This window comes from Platalea leucorodia, assembly GCF_965183815.1.
Source record: "Platalea leucorodia genome assembly, chromosome: 22".
Classification (NCBI taxonomy): Eukaryota; Metazoa; Chordata; class Aves; order Pelecaniformes; family Threskiornithidae; genus Platalea; species Platalea leucorodia.
In genome coordinates this window covers 5,657,659-5,681,241 of record NC_138844.1, presented here as the reverse complement: position 1 = coordinate 5,681,241, position 23,583 = coordinate 5,657,659, and the positions used below count along the sequence as shown (strand labels likewise).

General features: G+C 57.0%; 1 protein-coding gene across 1 annotated transcript; it reads left to right on the top strand.

Moving 5' to 3' along the window:
• Positions 1 to 800: 800 nt before the first annotated feature.
• Positions 801 to 19,977, top strand: PLXDC1 (plexin domain containing 1; the record flags this gene model as incomplete). Its single annotated transcript, XM_082331731.1, has 14 exons — positions 801 to 855; positions 2,504 to 2,652; positions 5,795 to 5,938; positions 6,312 to 6,381; positions 6,792 to 6,914; positions 7,290 to 7,408; positions 7,614 to 7,713; positions 9,645 to 9,740; positions 11,760 to 11,841; positions 14,118 to 14,178; positions 15,099 to 15,234; positions 16,877 to 16,912; positions 18,035 to 18,195; positions 19,362 to 19,977. 14 exons carry the CDS (start codon positions 801 to 803, stop codon positions 19,479 to 19,481), a joined length of 1,452 nt encoding a protein of 483 aa, XP_082187857.1. The 3' UTR covers positions 19,482 to 19,977.
• Positions 19,978 to 23,583: the final 3,606 nt, after the last annotated feature.

Here is a 23,583-nt window from a genome sequence, read left to right as displayed (position 1 = left end):
GACCCCCCCCGGCCCCCCCCCCGGGCCCCCCCGGCCCGGGGCCCCCCACCCCCCGGTAACCGGTGCTCCTGCTGGTTTGGGCAGACCCGGGGGCGCGGACAGGCGAGGGACGCTTGCGCTGCGGGGACGCGTCCCCTGCGACGGGGGGACCCCGGGGGCGAGGGGTGCGAAGGGGCGCTGGGCCCCCGAGGGTGGCTGCGATTGCCGGGCAGCCGCCCCGGCTGCTCGTCGCTAGCCGGGGGGGGCATGCACGGCTTTGGGGGGGCCACGTACCCCCGTGGGGCTGGGGGGGCTCAGCCCAGCTCCCCCCGCCCCGGAGCCCGGTGCAGGGTCACCGACCCCGGGCTGCCCGCAGTGAGGGCAGGGCGGCGGGACCCCCCGCCCGGCTGGGGTCCCCCCCTATTGCTGGGGGTCGGGGGGGGGCTCAGCACATGGGAGACCGATTTCCCTCCGGGGAGGAGGCTGGGGGCAGCGCCAGCCCTGCCCGGGACGGGGGGACCCTGCCCGGGACGGGGGGGCCCTGCCCGAGCCCTGCTGGGCGCTGGGGGGGTCCCGCCGCCGGCCCCGGCCCCTCTGCACCCCCGGCTCCATCCTCATCCCCATCCCCACCCCCGGCTCCATCCTCATCCTCATCCCCACCCCCGGCCCCACCCCCGGCCCCACCCCCGGCTCCCGCCCGGGCTCCGGTTCCCGCTCCCGCTCCGGCTCCGTGCGCGGCTCCCCGGGGGTGCCGGCCCATGGCGGGGCGCTGAGCCCCCCCCAGCACAGCCGGGGCCCAGCGGGTCCCGCCGCCCCCCACCATGCGCTGGGGGGGCCTGATCCTGCTCTGCCTCCTGCGCGGGGCGCTGGGCGCAGGTAGGGGGGCCGGGGAGCGCGGCCGGGGGGCGGCGGGGGAGCTCCGGGGCGGGGGCCGGGGGACCCCGGGAGAGCGGGTCCAGGGGGGGTCCCGGGGGCCGGTGCCGCCCCCCCGGGGGTCGCTGTGGCCGCGGTCCTGCGTGGCCGTGGGCAGCGGGAGGCGTCGCGCCTCGCCCGGGCTGCCGCGCTCCCCGCAGCGGGCTGCGCTTTGGGGGTGTCTTCGTGCCCCCCCCAGGCACGCAGGTGCGTGTCACGCTGCACCCCACAGCCGGCTGCACCCACAGCCGCCACCCGCGGCGTGGGACCTGCCGTGGGGGTCCCCCTCCGGCCCCGCGTCCCCCTGCAGCCCTGGCATCGCCGCGGCGAAGGCGCGGGCGCCGTGGGGTGCCCGGACCCCCCCAGCCGTGCGGGGCAGCCCCGGGGCGCGGGGGGGCTGCAGCCCCGCTGCCGGGGTGCCCCCGCCCAGCATTCCCCCACCCGGGGTGCCCCGTGGCACGGCCGGCGCTGGCCTGGCTGTGGGCGCAGCCGTCCAGCGAGATTTTGGGGAGGACGGCGGAGCCCCCGGGCGGGACAGGCTCCGCTCCCTGGGGCACCTCAGACCTCCCAGCAGCAGCCAGGGGCTGGGGCCCCCCGGTGCCCCCAGGGAAGGTGAGCAGGACCCCCAGCCCCAGAGCCCCTTTCGCCGTCCGTCGGCAGCGGGGTGCATCCCGCCGGCTGCCTGCTCCTGCCAGCTCAGCCCCGCTCCCCCCGCCTCAGTTTCCCCTCCCGGAGGCGCTGGGGACAGAAACCAGCCCCACGGGACAGCTCAGGAGGGGACCGGGAGCTCGTTAGGCAGCAATTAGCTCCCGCTCCCCGGGGACCCCGGGCCGAAGGCGGGAGCCCTCTCCCAAGGGCGAGGGGAGCAGCCTGCGGCCCTGCCGGCTGTTTTTGCTGTCCCGCTCGCTGGGGACAGACGTCCTGGCTCTGTCCCTGCCCGTGGGCGAGCGTGTGCCGTCCGCACCGCCTCCGCCCGTGCCGAGCTGCCAGGAAATCTCATGAATCTCTGCAGATTTGGTCCCAAACGGCTTTTTCATCCCCCCCCCTCAACGCTGCGCTGTGTTTCTGGCCTCCGCTCCCTCCCCAGGGCTGGAGCCGGGCAGGGAGCGGTGCGGCAGGAGGGGACGAGGGACACCTTTCTTTTGGGAGATGGGTGCTTGGAGTCTGCCCTGGCACCTGGACACCAAACCAGCCCGGAGGAGGGGACCGATGGCTGGGGACATGGAGGACATGGCCATGCCGCTGCCCCGCTGTTGAAACAGCATCTTCCCCATCCCCGGGGCCTCGCACTCCTCCCCGTGCACTGGTGTTTGCGGGGTGTGCGCCGAGCTGGGGGGGGGGTTGTATGTGTTTTGCCTCCTTTCACCCCTCCATCCCAGCTCTCCTCCCCTGGCCGTGGGTGTCTGTCACCCGTCCCTGCACCCCGTGGCCATCCCTGACCCAAGAAGCCCTTCCCTGCGTCTCCATCATTGCGGTGATGCTGCTTCCCAGGGCTGAGACCCCCCTAAACTTGTGTCACCTAAGCAGAAGCTGCCTCGCTGGGGGAGAGGGCTGATCCTAGGGGTGCCCTCCCCGTGTGGGACCCCACTGACCCATCCCTCTGCCCCCGCAGGACACCCCCCCGGGAGCCCAGCGGCGGGCGAAGGGCGGCGGAGAGCTCGGGAGACCTCGCCGGGGACCGAGGGGACCCGCATCAGCCAGGACCTGGTGGGGGGCAGCCTGGCCATCGACACGCTGCCGGCCAACGAGACGCGGATCGTGGTGAGTCGGGGCCCCCGTTGCTGCTGCCGGCCGCCCTCCGCCTGCCCCGAGGCAGGATCCAGCCAGCGCCTGACCGCCGGGAGCTATTTCCAGGCTGGGCAGGGAGCTGGTGGAGATGCTGGCTCTGATTTAATGCGTGGGGCCAGATCCTGGCAGGCCGGAGGGTAATTACAGCCCAGCGCGGAGGCGGCCGTGCCCTGGGGATCGCCCCGAGCCCTGCAGCCGTCCCTGCCCGTGAGCCCTGCCAGGTCCCAGGGCACGCTAAGGCCATCGCTGGGCTGAAAAGCCGGGAACGCTTCGCTTGCCGCGATGCCACGTGTGCAGCAGGGATGATGCTGCCGAGGTTATCGAGGCCGTGCCGGGGCGAGGGGGCTGTGCGGGAAGCGGGGGTCTCCGGCCGGGGAAGGCAGCAGCCTGTGCTGCTGCTAACGAACTCCTGTAGCAGCAGGGTCACCTCCTGGGAGATCTCACTTGGTTCTCGCATCCCAGCTGTGCCTAATTACCCGCCCTCAATTAGCTCCTGGTTATTTGTGGCGGGGCTGTGGGTCCCTTGGCAGCTGGGGGAGGTTGCCCAGCTCTGAGCTCTCTGGGATGGGGCTGGGGGATGCGTGGCCGTGGCTGAGGGTGGTCTCTGGTGGAGGATGTGCCGGCCATGGTGACTTCTCCTGGTGTTTTTGCCGGCAGCTGGTTGTGGATTCGGTGGAATTAGTGCCCCCGTGGCACGGCGCGCAGGGGAGAAGCAGCTGTGGCTGCTCCCGCCCCGCTCGAGCTCCAGCTTGGCCTCGCTCGTTGACCGTCGGGGAGGGAGAGGGGCCAGAAGCCAGAAAAGTCCCTGATATGGAAGAGTTTAAAAAAAAAACCCAAACCAGCAATGGCCACCGTGGTATTTGGAGATGCCGGGGAGCCACAGGGAGGGTGCGATGGTGCTTGTGGTTCCCAGGAGGAAAAGGCAGCGATTTCCCGGGGCTCGGCGCTGTCGGGGGGCGAGGAGGGTCCCCCCGGGAGTGGGGCCATGTTCAAGGTCAGGGATGCTGCTCCTCTGTGTGTGGCTGCATCTCGCCGTGTCCGACCCGCGGAAGGTGTGACCCTACCTCCGGAGGTGCCGGCCCGGGGTCTGGAGGGGTTTCCCCTCTCTCCCCCCAAAATGTCCCAGGTTTGGGGTGCGGAGGGACCCACAGGATGAAGAGGGGCGCGGTGCTGGGCAGCACCGCTGTCCCTCCCAGAGCTCTGCCCCGCGGCGCCTGCGCTCTCCACTTGTTCCTGCGTCCAAAACCTCCCCTCTCTTAATTCCTGCGGTAACCAAAGCAAGGTGACGGATTAGGACATCCTCGTGAGTCAGCGATGAGGTCAGGGGCTCAGCAGCCAGCTCCTCCGTGCTCCCGGCCCTGCTTATTTCCCCCCCCCCGGTTTATCTGGAACACGTTGGGAGGGCACGGAGCGGGGGCCAAGGGCACGGGAGATTTTGTCACTCGTCACCCAGCGCTGGCCTGTCCCTGCGTCCTGGGGGCTTCCAAAGCCTTTGCGTGGGCGGTGTGCGCTGGGGCGCAGCAGGTACCGACGCCGCCTTCCCCGTGCCTCAGTTTCCCCATCCATAGGGAAGGGAGGACTCTGGGCTGCAGCAGTCCCCCCGAGCTCCGGGCGAGAGAAGGGGCTCTAACAGCCCTAGGGAAGAGCTAGGGCAGCTTTCCTTGGAGTCAGGGCTTACACCGGCGGCAGAGGAGCGCAGCGGCTCTCCTTGAACTTTGCTGAAGCAGAAAAAAATTACATGTTGCAGGATTTTTCGAACAGCACTTTATTCCTTAGGCCTCCCGCAGACCTGCAACACCTCTCTGGGGAAGCGCGCAGGGCTGCTCAAAGCGGGGGGCTTTGCTTTCTCTTCTTTACCCCCTCCAACCTGTTAAACCCTGGGCTGGTGGGTCCGTCCCTGCCTTGGGCGCCCGGGCTCATGTGCAGGGAGCGGGTCTGGGAGCAGGTCCTGGGGTTAGCTGGGGCGGGGGCCTGGGGGGAAGGTGCTGGGGGTCGGGGGGGGCCGGGGGTCAGAAGGGGCTGAGCAGCAGAAGCTCAGCAGACGGGGACGAGCCGAGAGCGTGGCGGCATGCCAGGCGCTGGCACGGAGCAGCGGAGCTGAGCTTTCCCAAGGAAAATTAAGATGCTTCCCATCTTCCCCCCCCCGGTGTGAACTGGCCTTCCCTGACAGGCGACAGCTCCCAGCCGTGTCCCCGGCCGGCGGCACGCCGGAGCCCGTCGGAGAGGCACGGTGGGGCCAGTGTGGCCGGGGCACGGGCTGTGCAGGGCTGGCTGCCCCCCGGGAGATCTCTCGCTCTGCCGGTGTCCCCAGGGAGCTGCCACAGAGCCACGGGCAGGTCCCCGGCCAGGCTGTGTGTCCTTCAATAGATCCCTGCTCAGTTTGAGATGGCTCTTGGCAGAGCTGCTGCGTGGTCCGCGCTCCGGTCTGCTGGGGAGAGGGGGCTCGGGGAGCCTGGGGTGCTGCTGGCGGCTGGGGAAGGCTGGGGGTTGATGCCCAGGGTCCCTCTCCTTGCTCTGTGTGAGAATAGCAAGGGGCTCTGACGGCTCACGCGGAGCCAGGCCCCATCCCGCGCTCCGGGGCTGTCACCCAGGAGAGCAGCCCCTGCCCCGCAGAGCCCCCGTCTCCCTGCCACGTCCCCCGTCCTCAGCCCCCCGCTCCTGCTCGGCTGGCGGCGGTGGCTCGGCTGCCTTCCCCGAGCTGCCTGTTCCAAGGTTCATCATTTCCTCTGGGCTTCCATGTCTCCGGTTGTTTGCTTCGCTTCTCGTGGTCACTTTAGCTGTAACTTCCAACCCCTGGCTCCGGAGCAGGATAGTTTCCTCCCGGGAAGGCTGCATCTGCTGAAGTCTCTCGTGAGTCACGTCTCTCTCTCTTGCCAGCCAGCCCGTCCTCTCTGCGCTCAGTCGGTCTCGCGGGTCTTCTCTGCACCTTCTCCAACCGCTCCGCGTCCTTTGCTGGCTTTGCACGGGGTTTTTCTGTGCTGCTTTTATTGCTGCTTTGTGCTGAGAGGGGGGCTGGGCTCCCAGCGGCTGTCCTGAGCCGTGCCGGGGGGTTTGCATCTCCACGGAGCAAGGTGGGTAACGCTGGCCCTGTCACCCCGTCCCTCCCCGCCTGCAGGAGGACAACCACAGCTACTACGTGTCGCGGATCTACGGGCCGGGGGACGCGCGCCTGAGGGGGCTGTGGGTCGACATGGCAGCGGCCAACAGGAGCCAAGTGAAGATCCACGGGATCCTCTCCAACACGCACCGGCAGGCCTCGGTGAGCCCGGGGCTGCTCTGCAGCCGGGGGTGTCCCCGGGGTCTCCTCTCCCAGCAGGGATTTCCCTCGCCCGGGGCAGCAGTAGCCCCTCCGCGTCCCCGTGACAGCCTGGTGGAGATCAAGGCTTGGGGAGTGTTTGGTCTCCCCCAGCCCCGGTCCAGGGCTGAAGGGGATGAGCCGTGGGGACCAGGCACCCGCAGGACCCTCGTTCCCATCCCTCTCCCACCCCTCCATACATCGGCTCCGGGCGCTTGCTCCAAGCCAGGGCAGAGCCGGTGCCGGTGGGCACGGACCCATCCCTCCGCATCCCCTTGGGAAAACGCCTGTTTTATCGAGGGCCGAGCGCAGTTCTCACCCTGTCTCCCTCCCGCAGAGAATCGTCCTCTCCTTTGACTTCCCCTTCTATGGCCACCTCCTGCGGCAGGTCACGATAGCGACGGGTGGTGAGTCGGGATGGGGCGGGGTGCCTGCGCTCGGTCGGCGTTCCCGCGGCGGGGAGGGCTGGACACAGCTGTGGGGCTGGCTCTAACCTCGCCCCTCATCCCAGAGCTGGGACAGAGAAGGGGCTGCAGCCCTTCTTGCTTTCTCCCTCCACCCCAAGTCTAACCCCTGCCCTGCTGCTGGTGCTCGGGGAGTCGGGTGCTGCTGGTGCCTCGGTTTCTGCAGCAGTTGAGGAGCTGCAGGAGACGCAGGGGGGTCACGCAGGCTTGGAGGAAAGCCAGGAGGGGATGCTGGGGGTAAAAAAAGGGATGGGTGAGCCAGGGCAGGGTGGTGGGAGGCCAGAAAGAGGGAGGGAGCATCCCGGGGCGGTGGAAGGGAGCGTGCGCTGCTTCACCCTCCTCTGCTCACTCAGGTTTTATCTTCATGGGGGACGTCATCCACCGGATGCTCACGGCCACGCAGTACATCGCACCCCTCATGGCCAACTTCAACCCCAGCTACTCCCGCAACTCCACCGTCCAGTACTTGGACAACGGTGAGCCCTGCTCCGGCCGGCCCCCGTGCAAGCCGCGGCGGCTGCCACACCTGCAGAGCAGCCGGCTGCCCGCTCCTCCCTTGTAAAACCGGGCAAAGCTCAGCTCTCTGGAGCAAATAGAGGGGCCGGAGCCAGGTGAGGGTGTGGGGAGGGGGAGCCCAGGGCAGCAGGGGCTGTTCGGTGCCGGGGGGGGTTTGGGTAGGGGCGGCTGGGATGTTTGGCAGGGGCTTGTTCGTGGGTCTGCTCAGAGTGATGTGCTGGAGATTGGGGGACGAGATGACTTGGAGCTTCACCGACGGCAGAGGACCCGTCAGGCTGTTGAGATGTGGGGCGAGGAGAGATGAGAGGACTGATCCACTCTGGTCTCTCCCCCAGGGACGGTTTTCGTGGTGCAGTGGGACAAGGTCTATCTTCAGGGGAAGGAGGACATGGGCAGCTTCACCTTCCAGGCGGCCCTGCACAGCACCGGGAGAATCGTCTTTGGGTACAAGGAGGTGAGGAATGTTTCTGCTGGGGAAGGCATGGCAGGAGGGTCCCTGTGGGGGATCCCCGTGGGTCTGGGAGGAGATCTGGTATTATAACTGTTCACGTGCCGAGTTTGGGCATTCCCAGTGCTGCCAAAGCACTGGAGACCTCTGCAGCAGCACCAGGAGCCTGGGCAGGGCTGGGGTCCCTCACGCCCTCTCTCCCCGGCTGCAGATCCCCGTGCCGGTCCTACAGATCAGTGCCACCCAGCACCCCGTGAAAGCTGGCCTCTCCGATGCCTTCATGATCCTCAACCCATCTCCCGATGTGCCTGGTGAGTCGCTGCGCTTGAGGAACTGGGGGAGGCGGCTGCTGGGGCAGGGGAGCGGCTGATCCCTCCCTTGGGGATGCCGAGGCTCCCCTGGCATCGCCGCTGGGAGAGGGGGCAGACGGGGAAGGAGAGATGAGACGTCCTCGTCTTTGGGCACTTCAAGACCCGATGCGCTGCTTGGATTCATGGCAGGGAGCAAAGGAGCGTGAGGAGGTGTGCGGGGCTTGGCTGCATGGGTGCCCCTCGGGTCCCACGTCCTGGGGCGCATCTCTCTCGGGGCGCATCTCTCTCGGGGCGCATCTCTCTCGGGGCGCATCTCTCCATGGCCAAGGCCATGGCAGCCTTGTGCTCTGGGTGGCCCCCGCAGGTCGGCGTGGCCCCAGCCCACGAACGCTGTGTGCTTTGGCAACGTGCTGCAGGCAAAAGGGCCTCGTGCTCCTCGCCCAGCGTGTGCAGAATCGCTGCGAGCAGCCAAGCTATCGCTTCCCTGATTTCCAGCTGATGAGGAGGAGGGGAAGAATGGTTGCAAACGAGACTGCAGATGGACGAGAGGCTTGCGGGGTGCTGGGTGCCTCGTTCCTATAGGCGTGGGTGTTTAGGGGAGCCTACAAGCCACACCGCTGCTGCTCTGGACTGTCCTTGAATGCGTAGCATGGCACCAGTGCTGCGTGGCTGCGTGGGCAGGGCTGGGATCAGCACCCGTGTCGGCAGGACATGGGGACGGCTACATACATGTCTGCATGCTTATTCCACGTGTGCCATGAGCTGCAGGCATGGGGCGAGCTCACTGAAAAGGCTCTTCCAGCCTCTCCTGTCCCCTCTTGTCATGAGGAGCCCAGCCTCGCTCCTGCCTCCCCGTGCTGCACCCGGCGCAGTTGCTTTTCCTCGTTATTTATGGACCCTGCCATCTGGCCCTCATTTATTACCCGTTTACAGCAGTTCATGTAAAAACCTTGGCCAGGCTGGATGGTGCCTCCCCTCCCCGCCCCGCCAGCCTGCCCCTGGCCGGGCTGGTGCCCTCCATCCCCATGGGCTTGGTGACCCCTGCCTGTACCTCCTGCCTGCCCCGGGGGTGCGAGGGGAAGTGGGTGGAGAAGAAATGCAAGAACTGGGCACGAAAAAACCTAATGAGGGGAAGAAAGAAAGCTTGAAGGGAAGGAGAGGAGGGGGCAGGAGGGGAGAGTGCTCCGTCCTGCCCATCTGCTGGTCTCCAAGTGCGGAGCAGAGCAGCGAGGGGCCGCGGCCGTGCTGGAAGGACAGGTTTGATTATCGTCGCGGGGGCACCAAGCCAGAGAAGCATCTTGGCTGGTGTCACCACGTCAATTAGCGGCAGACGCTGGGAGAAAATTTGAGAGAAGCCTGAATAGACCCCTCGGGCCCCCAGGACAAAGGGGAAAGAGAAGAAGGGGGCAAGGCGTGAGGGAGATGGGGGACGGAGGAGGCTTTGGGGGGAAGGCGGCTGCCGAGCAGGAGCGCGGGGAGCGGTGCGGAGCTCCGGGCGAGCGCTGTGCACGGGGGAGGCTCACAGCGCCGTGAGTCACTGACGAGCAATGTGTTGTGCAGCTTCGTGTTTGTTTAGAGCGATGCAGGACTGGACCACATCCATCTTGGGAGTCTCTGGTCAGGGAGAGGGGACGGAGCTCCAAGCTCCTCCTAGCGAAACAGGGAAGGGGAGATGTGTGCCCTAACACCCCTCCAGCACCTCCCGCGCTGCTTCTCCTGCGGCCGGACAGCCGCCGTACGCCCTCCTCTCCCACGGGAATGACCCCAGGAGCTGGGGCCACCTTTGCCTTTCAGCTGGGAGTCAGCAGCAGCCCCACAAGCTTTCCCCGCACGCGCTGGGATTCACGCGTGGGGCAAAGCCCTTTGCGGGATGGGGAAGGGCGTGCAAGGTGGGCTTGTGCCCAGGCTAAAGCCAAGGCTTTGTGTTTCAGAGTCCCGCCGTCGGACCATCTACGAATACCATCGCGTGGAACTGGACACCAGCAAGATCACCAACATGTCAGCCGTGGAGTTCACCCCGCTGCCCAGTAAGTCGGAGGGGCTGGCGTGGTGCCCCGGAGCGCGTTTCCCTCCCGTGGTTTCACCCAGCAACTACAACAGCCTCCTGCTTACAGACAAAGGGGAAGCCAAGGCTGGAGGAGGCAGGTTCCCTGTACGCTGGAAGGGTGCGTGGCTGCCATCCACCACCGGAGCCGCGGAGGGAGGGCGGGCTATCGGCCAGGGCGCAGCTCGCCCCTGCTCTGGGGTCCCCCAGTCATTCTGCCTTTGGGAGAAGGTCTGCGCGTGGCTGTCGCTGAACGTCTCGTCCGTACAGCCCTGTCTGGATTTATCAGCTCAGAGTCACCCTCGGCCAACAGCAAATCCCACACGCGTGCCAGCCTGGCTGCTCCGTAGCTGAGACGGGAGCCTGGGATGCAGCAAAGGGAGGCCTGGGATGCTCAGCTGGCACGGGAGGAGCTGATAAAGGAGGGATCTGCAGGCAATTACACCCTACCCGGTTTGCTCAGCGCTCCCCAGCTAAGCGAGGAGAGCGGTGGTGCCAGCCACGATGTCCCTGGGAGCGCCGTGCTACGGTCCCGAGCTGCGCTCCATGCTGCTCCGCCAGCCCCTTCCTTGCGCGCAGCTGAGTCGATGGCTCTCGTTGCTCCCCAGTAGATCCCCAGCGCTTCGATTCCTTATTTCTTGCACTGACGGCCCTTCCCACCTGCCCAGCTGCTGAAGCTCCTTCTCTTTGCTCCATGAGCTGCAGCTAATTTTGCTGGACACTGCTTCACTTCAGGTCTGTCTACAAGACATTTTCTACGCCTCCACACTGGGATGAAATTTCTTAAGGATCCTGTTAAATAGATACATTTTTAGTGTTCAGATCCAAGGACACATGCGCACGAGGGAAAGTTGTCATGCAGTCCGTAAATACAGAGCAGAGAGTAAATCTGTCACGAAGATACCAAGGTTATGCATTTAAACGGTCTCCCCAGGGTATTTTATGACAATTTTAACAGCAGGCAGGGTTACTGCAAAGCAGATCATAAATAAGCATTCTGCAATAACTTTTTTTCTCCTTAAGACCTGCTATTTTGTTTTTCCCCAGCAGCTAGGGTAGCTGAGAGCAGCATCTTCAGAGGAGCCACAGAGCTAGAGAGAACTAGACTCCACTTTTTTTCTTCTGGGGCTTTAATTTTTAGCCTTATTGAGGTCAGAAGTGGATGAACTGGGTTAGCCTCTGCCTCTTCTCCAGAGGTCCTTGCTTGCTCGCTGCCTCCACACGGCAGTCCGCTCGGGAAAAGCTCGGGATGGGAGAGCGGAGGAGATGGGGACCGGAGGGCAGCAGCAGCGGGGAGTTTGCTCAAGCGCGAGGGGCAGAACGGGGAGCCCGCGGACGGAGAAGCGATGGGTGTCTGGGTGAGGGTGGAGGTGAGCCGGGCGCCCCGGGCGGGATGGGGATGCTGCTGCCGTTCAGGGTGCTGCGCACCGATGCGGGAGGTGAACCGCTCGTGTTCTGCCTTCGTCACCTGGTGCTTCACAGCACCGGCTCAGCTCTCGGCCCTGTCATTGCGGGCCGTCAGGGCCTCCCGACGGGCTTGTTAAACTGCTGGTTTCCTTGACTTTTTTTTCAGACAAGCCCCCTTGGCCATCTTTTCTAGACAGGGTGACAAGCAAATGGTGGTACTCTCCAAGCAGCTAGTCCTCTCCAGTGTGGAGATACTCTTGCAGAACTATTTAGAATGGACACAGCAACAGAGGGTTAAATTGTGTTGCTTCCTTCCTTCTGAGAAACACCCTCTGCACAATAAGAAATGGCATAAGTCTCAGATGTGTTTTAATTCCCAGCTAAACAGCATGGGAAGACATTTGCAGATGGACTGGGAGTCCAGTCCTGCTAGAGAGGTGCTGCCTTCTCCCGCGGGTCCATTGCAGAGAGGCTGGGCTGGAGACTCGGCTGTTGATGCTGGGTCTACCCATGCCCCCAGCTTGCAGCACGTGCTCCCTCCTGCCCGTGCAGATGCTGCCGTGTCGCTGGTACGTCTCTCCTCTCTCTTTTACAGCTTGTCTCCAGCATCAGAGCTGTGAAATGTGTGTGACCTCGGAGCTGACCTTCAACTGCAGCTGGTGTCATGTCCTGCAGAGGTACCTGGGATGAGTTTCCTTCTCTTGCTAATGTTTCTATAGCTGGGAGAGCAAGTGCAGCTCCAGGTCTGATGCCTGTATTAGTGTTGCTGGGGTTTTTTATTATTATTTTCCATTTTTTTATTGGGTTTTTTTTGTTGCTTTTTGGTTTAGTTAGGGTGCTGCTCTCACAGTCTCATAGCCATGGTTAAGAGGTGATCTGATCTCCGCTCACAAGCCATCGAAAGGATGGGGTTCTTGGTCCTAATGTTTTGCTGCAGCAGCTGGAACAAGTTGAGACCAGAAGCAAGACTCACATTTTTGTCAGTGAGATTAAACATGGGGGAAACTTGTCCTGACTTAGGCTGTGAGTTCAGGCAGAAGCGCAGGGCAGGGAGGCTGGGACACGCTCGGGTCCGAAGGGCAGCAGGTAGCTCGGAGCGGGGGATGCTCACCAGCCCCCCGGCTGCGGGGACGGGCCCTCTTTGTCGGGGATGAGGCACAACGAGGGTGGGGGGCACTTGCTGCTTTTTTGGGGGTAAACTGAGGATCTGGGGGGCCGGGGCCAGCCCCGCTGCAGTCCCAGCCATGCAGCAGTCCTGCTCCGTGCTCTCCTTCAGCTCAAGCAGCGCGATACGGAGCAGGAGAGAGTTTAATGAGATTTTGCTGAAATATTTATTTAGAGCTCGTGGCAGGGGAGGGGACCCAATAACACAGATCCTCGCAGGCGGCACGGGGACAGCCGCGCTTGGGAAATGCCCGGCTCTCCCAGGAAGGCAAGGGCAGCCTTGGCTCACCCCGGCATCGCTCGCAGGGCACCTTCGCTCCTCCTTTCCGTAGCCCTTCTCTCGCTACGCTCAAGACTCGCACCCTTTCCTTACACGCACCGATTTCAGCAAGGTAGGAGCAGGACAGCTGGGACAGGGAAGGATCCTGCGACATCAGCGAAGCGACCCTGTAAATCCGGGTTGATTCACTGCCTTTCGGTGGGCTGGAATGCAACCCGAGCCCGGGGAACATCATTTTTCAATGACAGTTGCTCAGTGGTGGCTTCAGATCAGAGAATATTATGTTCTCACAGCTGAGAGATGCGTGAGACCAGATGTGGCTTTGGTAGCAAAACCAAGCCCAGGATACAGTGCCTTAGTCTGGATCTTGTTCGGGCTGAAAACCCAGGGTTCAAGGACTTTGTCATTCTGCTTATTCCAAAATCAGTGTTTGCAAACCCGATCTTTCAAAACCCAAGTCGCTGTTGCTGATGTTCGCTCTTATGGCTTACAGTACGGTGACTTCTTGATGTGTGGCTAAAAGCCACGCTTCCTGCAGCCGTAGCCGCGTATCGGCAGCTCGGTCCTGAAGAGCTTAGGTTACAAATGGAAAGTATAAATGGCAAGCGTGGCAGAAACAGCAGGCTAGAGCAAGCCTACCGCGATCTTGTTGGCTTTCAACCAGGTGGGTTTTGCAAAGCCAGCGTGATCTTTCCCAAGGAAGGTGGTAGGGTGGCTTCCAGGGTTTGGACTTATATCCTGAGTCCAGCTCAGTGATTTAACCCCCGAGTCCTCCCAGCTCTCCTCTGGACAGTGGAGTTGTTTGTGTTTTTGCTTTTGCTGAGCCTGTCATCGTTACAGGAACTGCACTTTAAGTGAAGCTCTCAGTGACTCAGCAGGACCTGAAGTTTTGTGGCTTCTCCTCTTTTAGTGGTTGGTAGTTGAGTAAATTAGTGCTTGTATGAGCTGAACCCCTGATTCATATTTTGGTAGCCCCCCCGAGACTTTCCAAAGGTCAGAGTGCTATTTCATTCCCTCTGTGTCTGTAGAGATTTCTCTAGCTGGTGTTTTCCTGATGCCGTTTGTAATTTCTTTAATGTGTTTTTCCTGTGCAGATGTTGCTGGAAAAAAAAAGCCTCATGGAGATCATGGCCTTGCCCTGGCACAGAGTCCAGGGAATGGAAATTCAAACTCAGTCTATATATTTTTCCTATTTCTCTGCTTCGCCGTTTCCCTTGGCGAAGCGGTGTTGACCCTTTTCCTCCTCTGTGAAGAGGAACATTTGGGTCCTTCCAGCACAGCTGTACTGGAAACACCATGTCTTTGGAGACCAGCTTGTGTATAATCTTTCCAGTCCTCCGATATCTGTCCGAGGGGCTGTACACAGCACCCATCGGGGCAGCGTTGGGGACTCTTGGGCAGCTTAAAAATCATTAGCGATGCCACCCACATAGAGCGGGCAAGTGAGCATTAGTGTTGCTGTCTCTCAGGAATTCATCTCCCACAGGTTAATACTGCTTTTCTCCGCAGATGTTCCAGCGGCTTTGACCGGTACCGTGAGGAGTGGCTGTCCTACGGCTGCGGCCAGAAGGTGAGGCTGAGAGAAGGATCACTTCTCTTAGGTCCTCTGCTAGGAATGATGCTGAACTACAGAAAAACCAATGGCCATATCCCAGCTCGAAGAGTTCACTCTCCGCTCCGCTCGGCCTGTGCTGTTCTGGAACAGAGCGAATATCCCTTCGGTTATCCCTTTCCCATTACAGCAGGACCACTGATCCACTTCAGAGGCTGTCTCTATTGGAACAGTTAAAAGATGGATCCAGCGTTACCTGTCTTTGCCTTGCTGGCGTCTCGTTTCTGTGCTGGGCAGTGCTGGCTGTTCAGTAAAGATGCAGAGACCTCCATAAGTTACCAAATGGTGCAATTTGAATACATTGGGATATTTTTTTCTTCACTTTCTGAAGCATGACTCTTACTCACTCTCAAGCATGAAGAAATTAGCCCTTGTGATTTTTTTTTTTTTGTCCTTGTTAGCACGATTATCTCCACGTTGGATGAACTGGTTTCTTTGTCTCAGAAAGATCAGCTCTAACAAAACATCTGTTTCTGCTTTGGGGTTTGGTTTTTTTTTTTGTTCATTTTTTTCCCCACTGAAAACTCAGCTTTGTTCCCTGTTAACCAAGAGGGTTGAGTGAGGGAAAAGGAGGTCACAGGACCTATGTAAGGTCATTCAGTGATGCAAGAAGGTCAGACTGGAGGACCTTGCCAGCTCTTTGTCATTTGTCCTACTTAAGTGGTTCCCAAACTTTTCCTCCTCTTCTCCAACCTCCAGGTCTCTCCCCCATACATCTCCTGGCACTTCTGGACCGTGTCCCCGGCTTCCACTCCAGCGTTTGAACCCCAAGGGCTCGGCAGCCCTACGCCCGGGAAGCAGAGTCCTCACCGCTGGCTCCCTGGCACTCTTGCTGGAAGAGAGCTAGAAAAAGTAGCCGTTCTTCGTTTTCTTTCCAGTCAGATGAGAAGACCTGCGAGGATTTAGCGGAAGGCGACCACTATTCAGCACCTCCTGACAGCTCTTTCTCACCGCTGGATGAGGACATCACCACCTCCACGTCCTCACTCTTCATTGACAGCCTCACTACAGAAGGTAGGGGCAGGTGGGGTGAGCGGCTCTGGCAGGGACACCCCGACCTCCTTGGAGAGATCTTTCACTCCGATGCCTCATAAAACCAATTCATATCCAAATAAATACAATAACAAAGCCATCTGTGAAGCAGAAGGGCAGGGGTGAGTGCAGGAGGTGGAGGAAAGGAGAAGGACGGGCAGCCTCAGAGGTGCGGCTCGGCGTGATGTGGTAAGGGGAGAGATGAAACCCCCCCGTGGGAAGGGTTTTACAGCTGCATCGCAGCCTTTTTACGCATTTGTGAAGGTCAACAAGCAACTGGTCCCTGGTGGACAGACTCCCCAGCATCGTAACAGGTTAACACTGTATATAGGGGCTCATGCTTTTAATGGGCTTGGTCCGAGCTGGTGGCTCAGGGCTGCCAGTACTCTCAGACTGGCAAGAATACAGCATAGGCTTGTGATTGCCCTCTGCTCGGGAACGGTGTTCGTTCCAGCATAGGAAAGCTCCAGATAAGGACCAGAGTTTCCCTCGAGACACCCATGTTCTAAAGCTTGATAATCCTATTAACACAGGGCTGGCTCCTCAGATCCTAGCGGCAGGTATCACTTCAATTTTGCTGCTTAATAGTCCCTAACGCAAACTGCTAATTAGAATAAATAGAAAGGAACATTAGTAATTGTCCTTCAGCAACGGGAAGGAGTTGGGGGGAGGAACGGAGCGCCTGGCTGACAGAGTTGACTTTGAAAGGAGCAATTAAAGGAAGGGGGAGTGTAACACCACCACTGAGATTATTTTCCAACTCATCGCCAGTTCTTGGAAAAAGAACAAGAGGCTTTCTGTGACATAGTCAAGCATGAAGTTAATTTGTAATCTTGGAAGGAAACAAACAGCCAGCTGCATCAGGCAGCGAACTTTATCTGGAGAAGCCCAGCAAAGGAACAAGCAAAGCGAAGGAGCGGACCCAGCCCTCTGCGTCCTCCCCAGCCAGCCCAGCTCGCTGGCCCTGCGCATGGAGATGTTTGGGAACGTGTCCGCCTCGCTGGTCGTGTGTCAGCGCTGCAGCTCGCGACCAAGCCAAGCAGGAAGAATTCCGGATCGGGATTTCAGCTGGAGTCGCGAGGGTGGTGATGTGGAGACCATCAAGACGCAAAGCCTTGTACACTATGTCCCGGCTCTTCCAGAATGAGACGGAGAATGGAGTCGGATTTTGGGCCCCCATGGAAGACATCTACAGCGTAACATCCCAGTGATTTATCGGGGATGTATCAGCAGTGCATTGCTGCAAACGCCATCGTCTGACCACGGACACCCACAAGGGCTGCGGCTCTGAGCAGTCACTTCTTGCTCTGCTTTGCACATGGAGCATATTTAAAGACCGGTTTCCTCAGGTGTTTGTGCTCCAGGTGCCACCTTTGTGAAGGAAGACAACAAACCATAAGCCACATGCTTTTGCTGTTGCTGTTTTCTGTGTGCCTTCCCCTTCCCCCCAAACTCAGAGGTTTAAAACTGGTTTAAAACTGGTTTAAAACAGTTTAAAACTGGCCATGGGAATGCTGTGCAAGAGGTGTGTTCTGTTACAGAGCGGGGAAAGTGGGTGGGAAGCATACAGAATATCATAGAAGACTCCTAACTTTATTTTTTTGCCTTTGTTTTCTTCTTTTAGATGATACGAAGCTCAATCAGTATGCAGGAAGCGAAGGTAAGCCCTTAATCTTCTCTCTGCCTGCTCACAGTCGTGCCAAGCGCAAACACGTTACGCTGAAATCTAACGCACCGGGGAGTTGCGATCAGTCAGCGGAGTGGACAGGTGAAACTGAGACTGGAGGGATGTAATCAAGATAAGACTCCTGTTGTCCTCACCCTGATTAATGCCATTTCAGGTAGTGAAAAGTGAGAGTCAGGACCAATCTGTTTTACCCTGATGCTGTTTGTCTACTTTTCCCACTTAGTCCTGCTGTGCAAACTAAGACGATGAGTGTTCTCTTTCCACGCAATTCCCTTTCTTTGCAGTTTTTGCATAGGCACAAAGTCCTTTTTTCCTTTGAGTTTCCCCAGCTGTGCCAAAGAGCAGCGTAAAATCCAAATTTAAAAAATATCCTTAGCCCAGCTCTGCCTTTTTCATCTCTGTTCCCGTGAATCCTTTCCCAGTCCGAGTTTGTTCAGCAGCCCCAAGGGCAGGGAACCGAACTGTTGCCATAATGCTCCTACTAATTTCAGAGTACGGGAAGGATCCGAGCCCTCTTCGCCTGATGTCAGGTTTACAAGAACTGCAGTCGTAGGCAAACCACAAGCCCATCCCTGAAAGCAGCTCAGGGAAGTTTAACTGGCTAAACTGGGTGCAGGATCAGTTCCTTTGCAGGCTTGGGGCCTTTGAAACGCATGATCTTCCCAGTTCCAGCCAAATTGCTCCCCAAATGGCTGGTAATGGCACTGTTAATATATGCCACGTACACCCTCTGTAGCTCTGTGCAATTGCATATTCATAGCCGAGGACCGAGGGCAAGCCGGAGGGCTGGGGGGAAGACACGCTGAGGACCCCGCTCAGCATATGGCTAATGGCTTTCTACCAGAGTGAGCAGCCAATATATAAAGAATATGGATTGGAGGGGGGGTTACTGCATGGCGGTGGTTTAATCTTTCAAACCAGCTACCGCTATCATCCGAAAGGGAGCTGGAGCTCAGCGAGCTCTCTGGCACATCTTCCCCTCTTGCTGAGCCTGACGGTGCTCAGTCGTACGTGAAGGTCTTGCCTTGCTTTTCTCTCCTGTCCTCGCTTTTACCAAGGTCTCGGCACGATTGAAGACTCAACCCTTTTTTGCAGGTGTGGGAAGCAGCCTTCCTTCCAAGAAAGCAGGCGCCCCGATTCACACGGGTACTATCGTGGGGATCGTTCTGGCTGTGTTGCTCATTGCAGCTATTATCCTTGCTGGGATTTACATCAACAGCCACCCCACCTCCAACGCTGCCCTGTTCTTCATTGAGGTGAGTGGAGAACCTTATCCCTGGCCGGTTTTTCTCTTCCTCTGCTGTCAACACAAATCCTGACCTTCTAGAGGAGAGCAGGGAGCAAAGAGGAACTTTGATAGAGTTCATATCCGAGGTTCTTTTCATGGTCCTGCAGTCACAGCTAATCTCCCAACCTCCAGCTGATGATGTTTTAAACTTAGGCTCTCTCCCTCCCACACTGTTTTATTTTGCTCCCTTTCACACGCTCCCTTTCACACATTGCCATTTTTTCCCCATGCAACGTTAGACTCTTCCACCTGCTTGCATGAGCCGTCGACACGCCGCCTGGTTGGAGGGCTCAGTTGGAGCTATGACATAATCGAGATCGCTGCCTTTTGAATTGCCCAGCTGGATTTTGTTGACTAAAATTGTCAGACTTTTTACTGATGGATGTCATGCCATCAGCTACTGTGTAAGTGGTGGTGTGAATGCTCTAAATGGAAGATTTTAATTCTCGGAAAGATAGGGGGTCCAACGATCTCCATCTGCTGTTAAAAGCCAGAAGACCGCTTGGTGTAGGATCCCGAGGCAGTCAGAAGTGGGCTGAATCCTGGCATAGGAGCTGCTGCGGAGGGAGCGAGCAACGCTTAGCCCTCAGCCTTCCCTTATCACTCGCTGGCTTTTTCCTAGAGCACTTGTCTTTCCTCCATCTGTCCTGTTTGCAGAGACAGGCTTCAGAGAACTGATCTGCATGGCCTCTGCCAGTTTAGTACCTGAGCACTTGGCAATGTCTGATGCATTTATCTTTACCCGGCTGAGAAGGGGCAATGCACTCGTCCCTGTTTTGCAGAGAGAGACACAGAGCTGACGTGTATGCGGTCGCACGGGAAACCTGCGGCCGTCCTCAGCTGCACAGGGCACGCTTCTTCTGAGGCTGATGTGAGATTTCACTTAAAACGTCCATTTCCTCCCCGCTCCCCATTTTAACCTTATTAGTGGGTCAGCTCAGTGAGATCGATGCAGGGTAATGAACTCTTTCAAGCATGAAGCGATTTTTTTAAAATTTATTTTTATTAATAAAAAGTCAAACTTTCACAAAGACAGCATTGTTTTTGTTTCAGGACCGAGTTTCCAATTTCCCTGCAGACTTGGCGTGAAAGGCTCTGTCATATCTTCTGACGGGTCTTTGTTTCTGTCCACAGCGAAGGCCACATCACTGGCCTGCCATGAAATTCCGAAATCACACCAACCATGCAACGTACTCGGAGGTGGAGCCGGCCAGCCAGGAGAAGGAGGGTTTTGTTGAAGCGGAACAGTGCTGAGCACTTCTCCCCCTGCGTCTCGAACCTCCCATGTCTCAAGTGTTGGAGTCTTCTGTTATTCTATTGCAAAGTCTTTCCCCTCTTGGAAAAGAAAGAGCAAGCAGAGGAAAAAGACCCAGTGGAGCATTTGAAAAGAATGAGTCAGGGCGATGTGAGGATTCCGCCTGGATTCCCCACGGGACAGCAGAGCCTGCAGCGGCGGCAGCCAGTTGCGACATTGGACTCTGCCTGCAGCCCGGCACCGAAGCCCTGGATGTGGCGGTAGAAAAAAGAGCAGTCAAAGTTTTCATTTGGCATGGGTTTTTTGCTTTGTGGTTGGGTTTTCCCCCCCCTGTGTGTGGCTGACCTCTTCCCTCCTCCACCAGGAGCCTCACAGGGGCAGCAAAGGGGGGGCAAATCTTGGTACAGGCAAAATACGCAGTTGCCTCAAGCAGCAGGCTCTTGGGGACAGCAAAACAGTTGATTTTTGCTGCACGCTGGCTCTGCACTCAGGAAAGTCGGGCTGGTTGCCTCTTCCCCTCTCGAGGGAGAGGCTGGGTGGCTGGGGGTAGGCGCTGCTGGTGGCCTGGGAGAGGTCAGGTTGGCTCGCCAGGGCTCACCTCCCCTCTCCCGTCCCCTCTCCCCCAGCTCTGTCCCTTTCTCCGCTCTCCCCCTTGCCTTCTTTTGGGGCAGGCAGCATTTCATCTTGTCTTCATGGCCGAGAAGCCTTGCGCCCTTGTCTTTTCCTCCTGCAGTTGGTTTTCCACCACCATGGCTTCAACTCCCTGCCCTCCTCTCCCTTCAAAGCAACAGCTTCCACCCCCTGCTCCAGAGAAAGGGAAACCTGATCTGTTATTTTAAGGGCAAAACCCCGCGGAGGATTCACCTCCGGGATGTTTGTGAGCCAATGGCTCTGATGCACTTTTTGGCATCTAATTAGTTTGCTAAATTACTAAGTATGACCCTGACCCCAAAGGAGACAGAGTGTGAAAAAAATCTTGGATTCCTTCAAAATACATCCTCGTGGCATGGCCACTAATCCAGCAGGAACAGAGTAGGTTTTGATGGAAGAGGATGGGGACAGAGCACTAGCAAGAGCAGTGTCCTCCCACGGGCTAAATCCTGAAGTAAATCCAACCTCATTTACGGGCATTTCACATAAATAAGGAGTGAAGGCATACATGCCTTCATACCACTGAAAAATCTAAAAATCACCTTGTGAACATCACAGTTTTTACAGCCTACTCAAGTCAGTGGAATTTTTTCTATGTTTTTATTTCATGATGTCTGTGATAGGCCCCTGGTCTGGCTTTGTACGTGTATCGCGATTCCAGAATCTGACCCTAACTAAGGGCTTCAACACTAGACCGCTCAGGGTTTTCTACTCCTTCTGTGCAATCAGAATTCAAGACTAATCTGCAGAAATACTCTACCCTGCTTCCACAGACACCAGCTGCAGGATCGGGCCCTGAACTGAGGAAAGCTTGTATAAAAAAAAGAGAGGCCATAGTCCAGCGTAAGGTAAAGTTTTCTTCCCCCTACCAAAAAAGGTGTTGGTTGTATGGGGCTTCCCCCCACCTTTTTTTTTTTTTAATTTTCTCTTGATCCTCAGTTATTTATTCTGATAATCATGTTTGGTGCATATTTTATCCACTGGCTGGTTCAGCTGTCACTGGTAGTGATTACTGCCAAAGGCAGGGTCTGTCTAATTAATGTTTTCCTTCTCATCTGCTGAATTTATATAGCCATTAAAGATAAATATGGATGCTTTGTGGCATTTAGACCCCAGATTATACTTTCTCATACATAGCCACTAGGGAGACTTTTGCTGCATCTTATTACGGCATAAAGGCACCAAAATGCTTAAACAGGGTAAGTCAGACTGAGTCGTGCCAAGTTGTTATGGCCCAGACAGTCTCTCTTTAGCCATATTTTGAAGATAAACTTTATTCCCAAATAAAGCTTTCAACTGGAAGGTTGTTTTTTCCCCTGTTTCCCTGAAGTAGAAAGAATTCAAAGGGATGCTGTCATCTAGTTTTTGCCCAGGATCTGATCTGCTTTGAAATGGTTATGAGCTGGTAAGGAATTTTCTCTGGATTTAACTCTTTTCAAATAATGGCTTTGGTTTTACTCTTTTTTCTTAACATGCGTACACAATAACAGCAAGATTTTGGGTACTCCTCTTCCCCTACAACCCCTAGAAATGCTAGGTAACATCCAAGAGTTCTGAAATGCTGCAAATTTAAAAGAAAACAGACTTTAAATAGAGTGCAACTGAGCTGTATAAATCACCGCTGCATTACTGCAGCTGGGATCTTAGAAGGATTCAGAAGAGGATCTGATACTCAGGTGGAAAATAACAACATCCAAGTGCCATAGCACAGAAACGGTTGAGATCCGTGAAACACCTGTACTTCAGGGCAGATGCCAAGTTCTGAGTGCCTGGAGTCAAAAAGACGCCATTTTTTTTGTTTGTTTTTTCCTCCTTTAAGGAAAGAAACAAAACAAACCAGGCTGTTTTGTATTCTGTAGCTGTGCAATAGATGTTTGGTCTACCTTCTACTGAGGAATATGGTTTGGGGTATTGTCGGGTAGAGCGTTAACAGCTCCAATGCATCATCTCTAAGACCTTGTGGTAGAGTAGATGGAGAAGTTACCGCCCACAGTCATGTGCGTGCGCTGAGCTGAAGGTCTGGATTCAGCCAGCATCTCCCACTGCCTAGCCTGGAGGAGCAAGGCACTTAAGATGCTGTGTGTCAAGGAGGAGGAAAAAAAATAATATTCTGTCCTACCTTTCGACCTGAGGTCTAGCTCTGGGCACTGGAAGTTCACATCTGGCAAGCTCACGAGTCAGCAGGGAGCGATCTTTTCTGAATACTCTTTGCACATGGCTTTGGAGCGGAAGACAAGAGGCTGTCTATTAAGTTCCAGAAAGCCCAATGGTAATGTTGCTGATGCCTAGAAGAAAGAGAAAAAACGTTTTAACCATCACCAAGTACTGCTCTAATGATGAAGAGAATAGGAGAGCCTGGGCTCCAGTATAATGCTGGCTGCACCAAGTCAAACGCATCAGGATCAATACTCCTTTCTTATCTGTGTAACTCTGACTTCAAGATGCCGGTTAATCTTGCTAGTCTCGAGTGCCGAAGCAAGAACGTGATGATGGCAACTGTGACATAAAAAGAGTTTGATTTTGCTTTTAATCGTGTGGCTTCTCTAGCCACATCCCGAGGTTTTCCTCTGGATTCTGATGAACCCAGCGTTTGGGCTTGCTTCAAAGCAGACTGCACAATGTACATGCGTATCGACCTGTCTATTTGATAGCTATAAAACAGGCTGGGGCTGTTAGCTGTGCTCAGTCCGTTGCTCAGCTGGTTAAAAGAGGATGCAAAACACAGACAACTGCTACTGCTCCTCATTTGTCTTTCCAAGCACCGTGCCCTGGCAGTCGGTGGCAACTGCTGAGCCTGTCGTTTGGGCGTAAGGCAGCTGCCTGCCTGTCATCAGGCAGAAAATGACATCACGTACCTGCTCCTTGGCCACTCGTCTGCGTTCAGCAGTTGGGAAAACACAGCACAGGGTTTAGCAGAGACCAACGCGAGGCTGGTTCTGCTCCTGTGAAAGCTGGGGGCTAACCCCCCCATTTTTGACATCACTGGGAGCAGGAGCCAGATCAAAAAATATTCTCTTAATAACTAAAGGCCTACTTTCCACATACTTGAATTTACAGCACAGTTGGACTATTTCGAGGGACTAAAGGCACTTTAACTGTCTTTTAATGCAATGTATTTACTATGGATTATCTGCATGGAATACAGTCTTAATATTAAAAAAAAAAATCTTCCTTTTGGACTGCTTTGTTTTCAAAATAAAACATGCAAAGGATTATTGGTCATGTTATGTGAACTTCTAAGCAGGATGGGAATTTATTTTCATCTTGTATTCTTTTAATTGACACTATAACAATACAACGATTTTTTTTTTTAAGACATCCTTTTCTGTCTTAGTAATAACACATCATTATCAGGAGGTGTTCCCAGGACATATCTAGGATAACAACTAATGTAATTGAGGTTTGAATCAAGACTATAAATTTCTTCTAATTTTATTCTGCTCAGCTTAT